This window comes from Xenopus laevis, chromosome 5L, assembly GCF_017654675.1.
Source record: "Xenopus laevis strain J_2021 chromosome 5L, Xenopus_laevis_v10.1, whole genome shotgun sequence".
Taxonomy (NCBI): Eukaryota; Metazoa; Chordata; class Amphibia; order Anura; family Pipidae; genus Xenopus; species Xenopus laevis.
This window is the reverse complement of record NC_054379.1, coordinates 15,742,069-15,755,104: the sequence shown is the minus strand read 5'-3', so window position 1 is coordinate 15,755,104 and position 13,036 is coordinate 15,742,069. Positions and strand designations below refer to the sequence as shown.

The 13,036-nt window shown below is 40.3% G+C and overlaps 1 protein-coding gene across 2 annotated transcripts; it reads right to left on the bottom strand.

Annotated features, from left to right (window-relative positions):
* Positions 1-2,694: 2,694 nt before the first annotated feature.
* Positions 2,695-12,412, bottom strand: LOC108716468 (H2.0-like homeobox protein). Of its 2 annotated transcripts, XM_018262624.2 has the most exons (4): positions 11,576-12,412; positions 9,954-10,133; positions 8,434-8,618; positions 2,695-4,562 (listed from the first exon to the last, which is right to left on the bottom strand). In XM_018262624.2, exons 1-4 carry the CDS (start codon positions 12,045-12,047, stop codon positions 4,236-4,238), a joined length of 1,164 nt encoding a protein of 387 aa, XP_018118113.1. In that variant the 5' UTR covers positions 12,048-12,412; the 3' UTR covers positions 2,695-4,235. The 2 variants fall into 2 exon arrangements, with proteins under 2 accessions (XP_018118113.1, XP_018118114.1); XM_018262625.2 differs by lacking the exon at positions 9,954-10,133 and having other exon boundaries at positions 11,576-12,409.
* Positions 12,413-13,036: the final 624 nt, after the last annotated feature.

Genomic DNA, 13,036 nt, shown 5'->3' with positions numbered 1-13,036 from the left:
ATCACCCACCTCCCTTCCACCCCCACCCCCACCCCCAGCAGCCTAACAACAGAACAATGGGAAGGTAACTAGATAACAGCTCCCTAACACAAGATAACCGCTGCCTGGTAGATCTAAGAACAGCACTCAATAGTAAAATCCATTTCCCACTGAGATTGATTCAGTTACATTAAGTAGGAGAAATAACAAACTGCCAGAAAGTAGTTCCATCCTAAAGTGCAGGCACAAGTCACATGACTGGGGGCAGCTGGGAAGCTGACAATATGTCTAGCCCCATGTCAGATTTCAAAATTGAATATAAAAAAATCTGTTTGTTCTTTTGAAAAATGGATTTAAGTGCAGAATTCTGCTGGAGCAGCACTATTAACTGATGCGTTTTGAAAAAAACATGGTTTCCCATGACAGTGTCCCTTTAACTCGAGGTCCTAAAATTAATTCTCTCTGGGGCCAATAATATAAAGTCGCACCACTGACTTCCAGGTAATATAAAAATATGAAATAAAGTGAATGCATTTTAGTGACAAAGTGTTCAGCACCCAGGAAAAGTACATGACAAAATAGATTTTTTTAAAAAATGGGACATTGCAAAAAGTAGTTTCCTTTTAAACAGTGAACAAAGACAGACACAGACTTGCTATTGTTTCCTCCAACTGTGCATTCGCTTTCCATTTTCATCATGCGCTGCCTGAATAACTGCGACTCCTGCCGGGGCTGCTTCTAGTCGCAGATCCCGCTCCGACTTCTTTTCTCGTTTACACATTGCCCCATGACAGCAGCGCTTTTCTCTTCAGAAACCCAACTTGCCAACAAACCCAACTACAACGAAATTGTTGTTCGTTACCTAAAAAAAGGTGGTTTTATTTGTAGATGTAAAGTCGCATTCAAAAAATGCCGGGCTGACGCTGCCGCGATGGATTCGGTTTATTACCTTTTTTATTAGTTAAAAAATATAATTTTGTTTATGTTTCAGCTGTAATTACTCCGTGTATTTAATACTAATAGTATCAATTATCTGTAATAAATCAATTAAGGCGGTGCGACCGGATTGATTCTTCTGATCGGGGTTTGGAAAATATTCCCAATAACCCAATTATAGATAAATCCAGTTTTATTTCCATTCAAGTCACTGGCGATCATTGATTATTTCCCAGACAGTTTGTTATTGCAACAATCGAGCACAAAGAAAACTGCGTATTGGTGTAAATAAATGTACAAATAAATTGGTGTAAATAAATGTACATGAGAGCGTCTAGACGCAAATACATTCAGAATCGCTTCTAATGGGATCCGATGGAAGCTTCTAATGCTTTTATCGTTGGATTAATTTAATCGTCACGTCTGTATTCAATTTTCAGATGTTCCTAATCGAGTTCTATCAGGTCAAATGCCACGAAACTATTCCTATAAGGAGATGCCAGTTATTTCATGAATTACTGTTTATGGATTCAAATAATCTGTCCACTAAAAGGAGGTTAATATATGAGACCTTTTTTAATGTCTGAGCTATTAAGGGAAATTAAAATAATAATTTTCCCTTCTGGAAACTTTCTATAGGCTGAATCCGGGGTCACTTTAATTATAGAAATTAACTTAAGCATATTAATTATCTGCTGAAACCAACTTCCCAGAAATAACCTATAACTGTCACTTTCCTAAACTTCTTCCACAATTAAATGTATTCCCTTCATTGTGCCCAACAGCATGAAATGGAAACTAAGAAGATCCTTAAAAATTAAAATATTCAGTGCAATTGTAGATTTTTGTTACTGAAGTTTTAATTAGAAATAAAAACTAGGTACTTTTCTAGGTATATATAGGTAGATATAGATAGATGATGGACAGACAGATAGATAGATACATAGATAGATAGATAGATAGATAGATAGATAGATAGATAGATAGATAGATAGATAGATAGATCGATCGATCGATCGATCGATCGATCGATCGATAGATAGATAGATAGATAGATAGATAGATAGATAGATAGATAGATAGATGATATACAGTATATAGTTCTTAACTTTTGTTTGCAGGGTGGAAACATTATATAGGCAATATAGATATAAATATTTACATTTGAACTGTTCATAATTGTAGTTTCCATAAGGGAAAAAAATATAAATATGTACCTATATAAAATAATTTGTATTTCTTATGAAATCTCCAGTCCCCAAACATTCCATATTGGGCATAATGGACGTGGTTATGGAGAGGGGGGAGACTTTATTGGATTTATATAACCTGCACCCTACAAAAGGTTTATTTTTCAAATTTTTTCCCTATAGCCAGACAGTGTTTGGTTTTTCCCTCTGCTTGTCCTGAGCACACACACAAGTCCCTATATTGATGAATTCGGTTCAGGATTCGGCCAGGATTTTTTCAGCAGGATTCGGCCGAATCCTTCTGCCTGGCCAAACCGAATCCAAATTTGCATATGCAAATTAGGGGTGGGGAGGGAAATTACGTGACTTTTTGTCACAAAACAAGGAAGTAAAAAATCTTTTCCTCTTCCCACCCCATATGCATATGCAAATTAGGGTTTGGATTCAGTTCTGTATTCAGCCGAATCTTTCGCGAAGGATTCGGGGTTCAGCTGAATCCAAAATAGTGGATACGGTGCATCCCTAATTGACGATTTGGTAAGAGTATTGGTAAGAGTAGGAGGGTGCACAGATGAGGACTGACTCCGAATTGCTGTAAAACCATAATAAACATTTTATTTACAGTATGTTCAGTGCATGGCTAGAGACAGATACACTTAGCAAAGAGTCTGCATGTTCAAACTACTTTCACATTTTGATGCCTTTAGAGAGCAGATCACAGAACAGAGCACATGCTGGAAATCCATTAAGGGGTGAAGAATAAAGAGAATTGTCTGGATTCCTCTCTCCACTTTGGTTCCTGCAGTGGACTAATCACAGGGGGGCACATACCCTGGTCTAGAAGCTAATTTGCCCTTTATTTACCCCAAGTTCTGTTACACTAATGATCCTAACTGGGGGTTCTCTTTTGGCACAGAGCAAGGTCCAACATCTCCTTAGCAAAATATTATACTTTAAATCCTGTTCAGCTGGGGCATGTTGCCTTTTTTTTGTGGATCAGATTAAAGCTTCCAAAAAAAATGATTACCTTTTTTTTCTTGCTTTCAAACAGGTGAGCAGTAAATTTCACCTATTGACTGGTTGCTATGGGTTACAAGAATTAGATCCAAATGCCCCTTTACTTTATAATCCACTTCTGTTTACTTAATAATGACTTTTTCCACAGTCAGGGTGATTTCACTGGGCCTAGAATTTTAGATTCTAGTTTGAAAACTGCCCTATTAAAGGGTCAGTAACACCAAAAAAAAATAGAATAATGGCTAAATCTATATTTAAATCCATTGTAGTGTGATTTTGCATTTTTTAAACAATGTTTTTCTGACAGGAGGTAACAAATTAGCCATTTAGAATACAATGGTTTTTATTATTTAAGTGCTGATAAGTAGGGGTCAAATGTCATCCATGGCTTTCCAGGCACATATAGGATGAAAACTTTTCTAATATGGGAATAAGGGTTTTGATGCAAGGAAAAGGCATATTCTGGCGTGACTGTCCCTGGAAGTACAGTCTGGTTGCCACCTGGCCGGTATTTTACTGGCCTGGCCAGTAAAAATGATGGTTGATCCCAATGTTATTAATAGGGAAAAAAGATAAATATATAAGAAGTCCGGTATTTTTATCCAGAAAAGGTGACAACCCTAAGTACAGAAAGGAACACTGCAAGGAGGAATCAGAATGCTGACAGCACCAATAGCAAACACTTACATGCCCTTTAAACAGATGGTCCCAGTCTCCTCAGATCCTCGAGTATGTGCTGACACCCTCTTAATCCCACTCATCCTTATGCACACACCTAGGGTCACTTACATTTGGTAAACGAGGTGCAGTGGGCTGATTTTCAGACCAACTGAGGGGCAGTCAGTTCTTTACAATCTAGATAAGAGGGTAAGGCACAGCCCCACCCATGCAGAGATAATAATCCATGAGTGAGAAACAACTATTAGTCCCGCTCTCACCTACTGGGATTGGAAGTCTGAGTGTCAGCTCCCAAGTGGCAGGTAGGGATAAAGCAGTGGCACCAGCTTGGTCCAGCCATTGTCTTCTCAGCTTGTCCAACACTGGGGTCTCCCACAAAAGTCAAAGATAAATTAATGAGCCACTTTCATCATTCAGTCTCCGGGGTACCCAGGTTTATTGTAATGGGGGGCTCGGTGGAGTGGGTGCTTCTGAGAGGGGGGCACAGTGCTGTGGGGAGGACTTGATGACACTGGTGGGCTGTGGCTCGCTGGGGGTTTCAGTCCTTTCATTGTCACTGGGCATCATGTCCAAGGACTCACATTCACTGCTCTCGCTCTCCCCTTCTGATCTGTAGGGGCTAATGCTTCTGTCCATATGTACTTCCCCTGAGCAGGGGGCCTCAGGCTTCTCAGCCTCCTCCTCCTTCTCCTTGTCCTTCTGTGCTTGGGCCTCCTTAGAGTGCCTCCACTTCATGCGCCTGTTCTGAAACCAGACTTTCACCTGCAGGGCCAAAAATAAACCCAGAATTAGCCAGGAACACCTCTTTGCCTAAATACTAAGCTGTTCTACCCCAGCTGCTGTTATTATTATTATTATTATAATTATTATTATCATGTATTTATAGAGTGCCAACATATTGCCCAGCGCTGTAAAGTAAATGTGATTATACAACTAAATCACATGAATCACATGCACAGAACATATGGAGTTACATACATCACAACCAATACTCGTACAAAAGGTGAGGAAGGCCCTTTGCAAAAGAGCTTACAATCTAAAGGGAAGGGAATAAGACACAAGGTGCGGGAGTGGGCAAGATCAGAATTAAATGGGTGAGAGATATAGTATTGTATGTGGTATTGCTGTTGGACTACACATTTCAGAAGGTTATTTGTGGGTGGTGGGGTGGGACAAGGGGCAATAAAACTGAATAACTGTCTCTTCCCTGGATGCACCATTCCCAGCTGGGTAATGATTATTGTTGTACGTATCTTAGACCACAAACTCTTCTACCATAATGTTAAAAGAAATAATTTTTAATCTGATGCATATATACACAGGCTTGTGGTTGCATTTTCTGCATATTAGAATGGATAAAGCCAATTTGAGCGGTGGGCTCTCTGGGCATCACTATGGCTCATTGCATTGCTGTATTTCATTACTGCGGTGCTACTTTCAGTTCCAGACAGGGCACTAACTGCAAGGAGTTTGTATGTTCTCCCAGTGTTTGTCAGGGTTTTCTCTGGATCCTGATAGAATTCACCATAATGTGTGCAATAGGGGCCTTAGATTGAAAGCTCCACTGGGGAGGGAGAGATGTGGAATCTCTGCATAACGTTTCTGTATATGTCAGTATGTAAATCAGCTGATTCAGGGCTATGTACCACGATGTGCTCATACCCATGTAAAAAAGAAGTGCCCTGGAGTTCTGCTGAAGGAACTGTATGTTTTATTCAGAAATAAATTACAATAAAACTCCTGTAGACTGGGCAATGTCTGGCACACACTGGTACTGCCATTAAATCTCCTACACCAATTCCCTTTACTTGGGCTCAGAACTGAGAAATAAGCAGAACCCACCCCACATGGCACCTCAGCATGGGGCACTGATAGGAAAAAAATCAGCTTCACTAAAGGTGGAAGTCATTCAAAGACACAATAAGAAAATTAAGATATAAAAAAAGAAATAAATACAACTATGTTGTTATGAGAGCTCTGCCATTTCTGGGGTGGGTATTCAAAAGTTGCAGTTCACAAAGCGCTCCATTTTTTTGTTCCATGTGTTTATTATTTATCACTATATATATATATATATATATATATATATATATATATATATATTATATATATATACATATTCATAAATTCAAAAAACGATCAGCACCCACAGGGCTTAAAAATCTGACAAAAATGTATTGATAGAACAACTTGCGACTAACGTTTTAGCCCCATCAGAGGCCTTTCTTTATATATATATATATTTGTTAACGGACAGCACCTTTCTCCCCTGTGCAGCAAAATTAAAAAAAAAACAGCACCAAGGGTCTTGTAGTGAAAAACAACTGGCCTTTTTCAAGGGTTTGATTAATACCTGTATATATATATATATTGCAGTGGCGTCACTTAATGTTACTGGGCCCCACAACAAATTAATTTTAGGACCCCAACATATCCAGAGATTGTCCTGTTTTATAAATATATGTTGAAATTGCTCATTATTTGGGCCTCCTGTGGCCCCCTATACCTCCTGGGCCCCTCAGGGTCTGCTTTTGCTGTAGTACTGGCTGGGTGCTGGTCAAATAAAATAAAGAAACCGCCACTTACTGGGATTTAATACAAAGAAAAAAGTTTTATTACAAAAAATCCAACAGGGAATGTTGGATTTTTTTGTAATAAAACTTTGTATCAAGTCCCAGTGAGTGTGGTACTCTATTTCTTTATAATATTTATATATAAATATATATATATATTATATATATACTAAATATATATATATATGTATATATATATATATATATATATATATATATATAGGCTTAGGCACACACTTAGAGGAAAACTACCTGCGTGCTATTCAGAAAAAATGTATATCCATAGAAAAATTCTGAAGCACACCAGGATTTCTCAATCAAAAAGCTTATTTATTTTTTATATATATATATATATATATACATATATATATATATATACTTATAGTCAATACTAAGCAGTCGGATGTATGATATGCACAAAATAAAATCAATTTAATTAAACACAGAAATGGAGTGCAGGTCTTTGAACAAATGTATGTATATATATATATATATATATATATATATATTATATATATATATATATATAATTATTTGAACTTTGTTTGAATTAGAGCAATCAACCTGTTTAGGAAATACTGGCCAAAAAGGGTTCATTTATACTTGACATTATATTGATAATTATTGTATGGCATTTGGGGATGGTGGAAGGGTGTGGAAAGACCTAATATTGTCACTGCTGTTGTGCCCCACTATTGTTTGCTGTGATTTCTCATCCTGTAACCACAACTGAACATCAGCTCAGTCCTCCAGGGACCCTTCAATTTTTTTATTTTATTTTTTTCAAACTATGTGACTATTGCCCCCAAGAGAACAGGCCAATTACATTGCTGTGCAAAGGGCTTCAAATGAACTCACAATCCTGTGGGAAGGCTTTAAATAAAGACCAAATAAACTAATGAATAAAAAGGCAATAAAAAGTCTCCTAAAGAGAAGTGGCCCATCTGCAGATTCTGCACAAAAGGAGCTTTTCGTTTGAAAACAAGAAACAACAAAGCAGAAGTGCGGCTTCTATAGACACTCTCAGCCTCCCCTTCCCTTTTTTCAGCTTTTAATAATAATATTTACTCATCTTTATTCGTAGCCCCCCCCCTCCTCTTGTGCAACAGGAGGATTGAGATTGCTTCATAAAACCCCAAAGTCTTGCTTCACCCAATGGAGAGTCACTATTAGATGTCATAAACTGCCCCCCTCAAACCCCAACTTGGATCAGTCCGTTTAAAAAGGAGACGAAATGATTTTCACTTCCCTCTCAATCCTGCGTTTCGCAATTTAACTAAATACTAAAAAAGAATTATTTCCTGGAACTGTAACAAGACAGTTTCAAACAAACATCAAAGATCGGTCAGAGAGATTTTTTTTTTTTTCCATTGTGGTTCGACCAAAAAAAAAATTAATTCTGGCAACTGTCATTATTCAAAAAAAAATTGTAATTTCCCAGCATAAAATATAAAAATATATACATAATCATAGATTTAAAAAAAACTAATTATTACATTGTATTGTTTAAATCACAGCATTTCCCTGTACTTTTTTTAAAAAAAAAAAAACAAGTCATCTCCTGCGTAAAATCTCTATTGCGATCGTATTGTCGGCAATTGTTTTTGTTTATTTTAATTGAGCTATTGATTTATTCGTTTTCGTTTTAAAAGAATATGTTATTATTAGAGACTCTAAATACAAGACAAATATTTGAATATTAATACAATAGGGCAGCTGATGTGAACATCCTCATAAAAGTCTTTAGGATTTTATACCATCACCATCTTCCGATCGAGATATATAGATGACGTTTGTAAATGGAGAGAAATTGGTTGTATATTATTATTATTATTTTTTTTTACAAGAAATCGGTTGTAATTTTTGAAATAATTGGTTGTAATTGTGATTGCGCAACCCTATCCTATAGTGTGGGTGCGTGCAATATATTTTTGGTTGCGATTTAATTTTTTGAGATTATTGTTGAGCCTGTGTATTTTAAATGAACGAAATAAACATTAGGAGGCAGTAGAATTGAGCTCCCCACGCCCCAAATGTAAGCTAATGAAGTGCCCCTGTACCTGTGCATCAGTGAGACCCAGCATGGCTGCCAGCTGCTTTCTGTCCGGCTTGGTAACATATTTCTGCACCTCGAATCGTTTCTCCAGGCCCTTCCTCTGCAGGTTAGAAAAAACAGCCCGCGACCAGGAGCGTTTTCTCTTGTAGGTCTGGGGCATCGTGTCCTTGGTCAGCACCGCGTAGGGTCCTATGGGGGGACAGAGAGGTACAAAGACATGAGTATGATAAAAGCAAATATTAGCCCCAATATCCCCAGCAATGTTCAATCATAACCCTAGGTGTGTGGTACCCTAACCCTACAGGTGCCGTCTAAACGCTCAGGTGTGTGTCTGCCCCACTCCACCCTCTACAGGTGACTTCTGCTCTCCAGGTAAGTGTTAGCCACGCCCCTACAGCTTGCTGCTCCGCTCACCTACAGCCTGATAGAACCAAAGGAGGGATGTGGATAATTGCAGTATAAAGCTGCAGTAATATTTGCAGTATAAGTATCGAATGATTTTCAAAGACTTTAAAGAAAATATAAAACAATAAATTGATACATTGATATTTTTGCAAAAAGATAACTCAATAGAGACAGACAGAGAGAGGGGGGTGAGAGAGAGAAGGAGGGAGGGAGAGAGGGGGGGAGGGACAGAGAGGGAGAGACAGAGAGAGACAGAGAGAGAGAAACAGAGGGGGAGAGAGGGAGAGAGAGAGAGAGAGAGAGGGAGAGAGAGAGAGAGAGAGAGAGAGAGAGAGAGGGAGGGAGGGAGTAGGGAGAGAGAGAGAGAGAGAGAGAGAGAGAGAGAGGGAGGGAGAGAGAGAGAGAGAGACAGAGAGACAGAGAGACAGAATGTATGTTTGGTTTAACAGGTGATGGATGGATACAGGGATAAATAAGGGGGTCAGGCTGAGAGACTGATTGAAATAATGCTATGGACAGAAGAATGGAGACTAGGCAGTATCACCCCCTAATTATTTCCTGTCTAAATACTACATTTGTATTAAGGGATTGTTCGCCTTTAAGTTAACTTTCAGTAGGATGTAGAGAGGACAATTTGCAACTGCAATAACAATTTTTCCTATTTGCAGGTTTCGGAGTTGTTTAGCTTTTTATTCAGCAGCTCTCCTGTTTGGAATGTTAGCAATTCGGTTGCTAGGGTCCATATTACACTAGCAACCGTGCATGGATTTGAATAAGAGGCTGGATATGAATAGGAGAGGCCTGAATAGAAAGAGGGGTAATAAAAAGTAACAATAACAATACATTTGTAGCCTTACAGAGCATTTGTTTTTAGATGGGGTCAGTGACCCCCATTTGAAAGTTGGAAAGAGTCAGAAGAAGAAAGCAAAAACTATAAAAAAAAAAAAAATGAAGGCCAATTGGAAAGTTGCTTAGAAATGGCAATTCTATAGCATATTAAATTTTAACTAAAACAGAGGAGGCCAATCCAAATAAAACTCGGCGCCTCAGAAGCCAACAATACACAGGGATATAAGGGCCCCACCCCGGCTACAAGAAACCCACAGGGGCCAATTGTACCTGGAAAAGTGTCCTGAAACTGCTGCTGCGCTGAGCTCCTCTGGCTGCTGTTTAACTGGCCCAGGAGGGAGGAGGCCTCGCCCAGGGGCTCTAGAGGAGCGAAGAAGTGGCCAGCTGGCGACTGCATGTGCTGGCCCAGAAGCCCTGACTGCTGGCCCGTACTGATTATCGAGGTCAGATCTGCAATCACACATACACAGGGACACTCTGTTATTATATTCCAATGCACTCACACTGTGCCCAGCCCACAGCCACGCAGGGAGTAGGGTCCCCGACCCCGTATTGGTATCATCACCCCCATACTAACGGTCTCATGTCCACAGCAGAAGCTCTGAGAGTATAGTATGAATAGAGAGGGAGAGGTGCTATACTACACTGAGTAGTACCGGATACATAAACCTGTAGTAAGTAACTAACTAGCCCTTATCATTCATAGAACTCACCCAGGCAGCCTTTATATTCCTATAATGTGACTGGCACAGCGAACTCTGCCACTGGAACCACCTGTTTACCCTCAATGAATATTGTATCAGATTGTGTAACAATATAACACTAACTATCCCTCTACTCCTCGCTCCTCTCTATTATAAGGGCCGGTCTATTTCTTTTTTTTTAATGTTGTACAAAGCCCCATTAAGCCAGTTTTATTAATGTAGAACATAACTATTTTTTTTTTAATTCACACTTGGGATTCACCAAAAAACTGGCTCTTGCCACAGAAAATGCAATTCCAAGCAACTTTCCAATACAAACTAAAGGGGTTGTTCACCTTTAATAACTATAAGTGTGATGTAGAGAGTGGTATTCTGAGACAATTTGCAATTGGTTTCATTTTTTTTTATCATTTGTGGTTATTTAGCTTCTTATTCAGCAGTTTTCCAGTTTGCTGTTTCAGCAATCTGGTTGCCAGGGTCCAGATTACCCTAGCAACCGTGCACTGATTTGAATAAGAGACTGGCCTATGAATAGGAGAAGACAAATAAATTGTAGCAATAACAATATATTTGAAGAACTTGTTTTTTAGATGGGATCAGTGACCCTTATTTGAAAAGCTTGGAAAGAGTCAGAAGAAAAAGGCAAATAATTCAAAAACTATAAAGAAAAAATTATAATGATTATAATGAAGACCAACTGAAAAGTTACTTAAAGTTAGCCATTCTTTAACATTTTAGAAGAGAACTTAAAGGTGAACCACCCTTTTAAGTAGAAATTCACATCAATGCATTTCCAGTGGGGATAACGGAAATTTAAAGTGAATTTCAAATTGTCAGCAGCGTCTGTTTGTTTCTATTCTCTGGTAGCAACAAAGTAGCAGAAGTCAGTTTTCCTCTAGGTCTGTCAAACCGCTGGCTCCTGCTAATTTGTTTCACGAGTCACAACCAGCAGTGGCGAGGTACTTAGAATTGCATTTTCTTTATTTATTTGGGTGGAGGTGTCTTTCAGTGGGAATGCCAGCAGAGTAGATGCGATTTCCACCGTGTGGCCTGTGCAACTGTCAGACGTGCGATTAGAATGGTCAGTGTGAAGCCTGGGGAAGAAGTGGCAGTTGGATGGTATGTGGCCAGTGTAAGGGGGTAGAAAGGGAGGGAGAGTTAAGGGATCAGTCTGGTGGTGGGATTTACCTCTCAACGTGTTCCCTTCCTTCACTTTGGGGTCAAACTCAGCAGATAAGATCCGATCGATGCCGAACTTGAGGTCTTTGCTGGAGGGCGCTGGCAGGCTGCTCCCGTGCATTCTCGCTCTGCCGGAGTTGTTGGTGCAGAGACTCAGCGCCCGGTGCGGTTGGTAGTGGGGCAGAGGGGACAGTCTGTGGTGGAAGCCGGACTCAGGGGTGACCGGAGTGGGTCTGAGTGGGGAGCCAGCAGCAGACTGGTATTGGGCCGGGTGCATGACCCCCACAGTCAGGGCTGAGGAGCATGGGGGGCTGTCGGGGTCGCCAGCGTGTAAAATGTCAGCGATGCAGAAGGAGGGTTTCTTGGCAGTGTCCAGAGCTGCGAATCCCACGGCCCCACTCGCGGCTGCGCCAGTGCAATACGCCGGCCACAGGTTCAAGTGGGAAGAGGCGTAAAACGGGGCCAATCCAGTGGCGTACATCTCTGCCCCCGACCCCGGGGAACACTGGGCACCCGATTATCTCTCACTTTGCACCGTTATTATTATCTGGTAGCTCCAGGGGTCACCGATCAGCTCGGGGCAATTAGATCTATAGCCAAGTTGCTCTGGGCTGAGACCCCGCAGATTCTCTATCCTCAGACTCGTACAGACTGGATCTGAGACACTTCTATAGTCTGAGACACCCGCTAGTTTAGTCGCAGCCGCTCGTGGGTCCCTCGCACAGTGAAATCCCGGCTGCTCCTGAGAAAACACACAAGTCTCTCCGCACAACTTTGCCTGGGAGTTTGCTACTCTGTACTCTCCCCCGAACTTACTCTCTGATTGGCTGTAAGCCCGGTTTGTGTATTTGCCCGCCCCTCTTCACTATAGCCACGCCCGTCCTCCCCTGCGCTACATATTTAGTATTTGATGTACAGACCAAGCAGCCAATTACGTTGTCCTTTTCTTTTGCGCTTTGACAGCAATGCGGGAGCTGCCAGCAGCTTGTGTATCCGATGTATGTATTGATATATATATAATAGACCCTTCCCATGTCCCTCATTAACCCTGAGCTGCTGTTTATTCAATGACTGACAGGGGTGTCTGGGTTGTGCCCCAAACTGTTCTGCTACAACTCTCAGCCTTTAAAGGGGACTTCACCTTCAATTTAACATTTACTATGTTATGCAATGGCCAAGGCTAAACTTTTCAATTGTTCTTCATTGTTTATAGTTTTTTTTTCTGACTCTTTCTGAATTTCAAATGGGGGTCACCGACCCCATGTAAAAAAACAATTATTACTCGTCTCTCTAAGTCTATAAAGAATGTCTCTCTCTAAAGGTTCATTTGAAGGTGTAAAACCCCTGTAAGTACACGGAGCCCCAAACGGTCCCCGAAAGCAAACGAAGCGCAAAAATCAGTGCAATTATAATAAGTCAGTAAAACCACACACGTTTTTTTTTATGATTCTAACTGGGTCCGACTTAGTG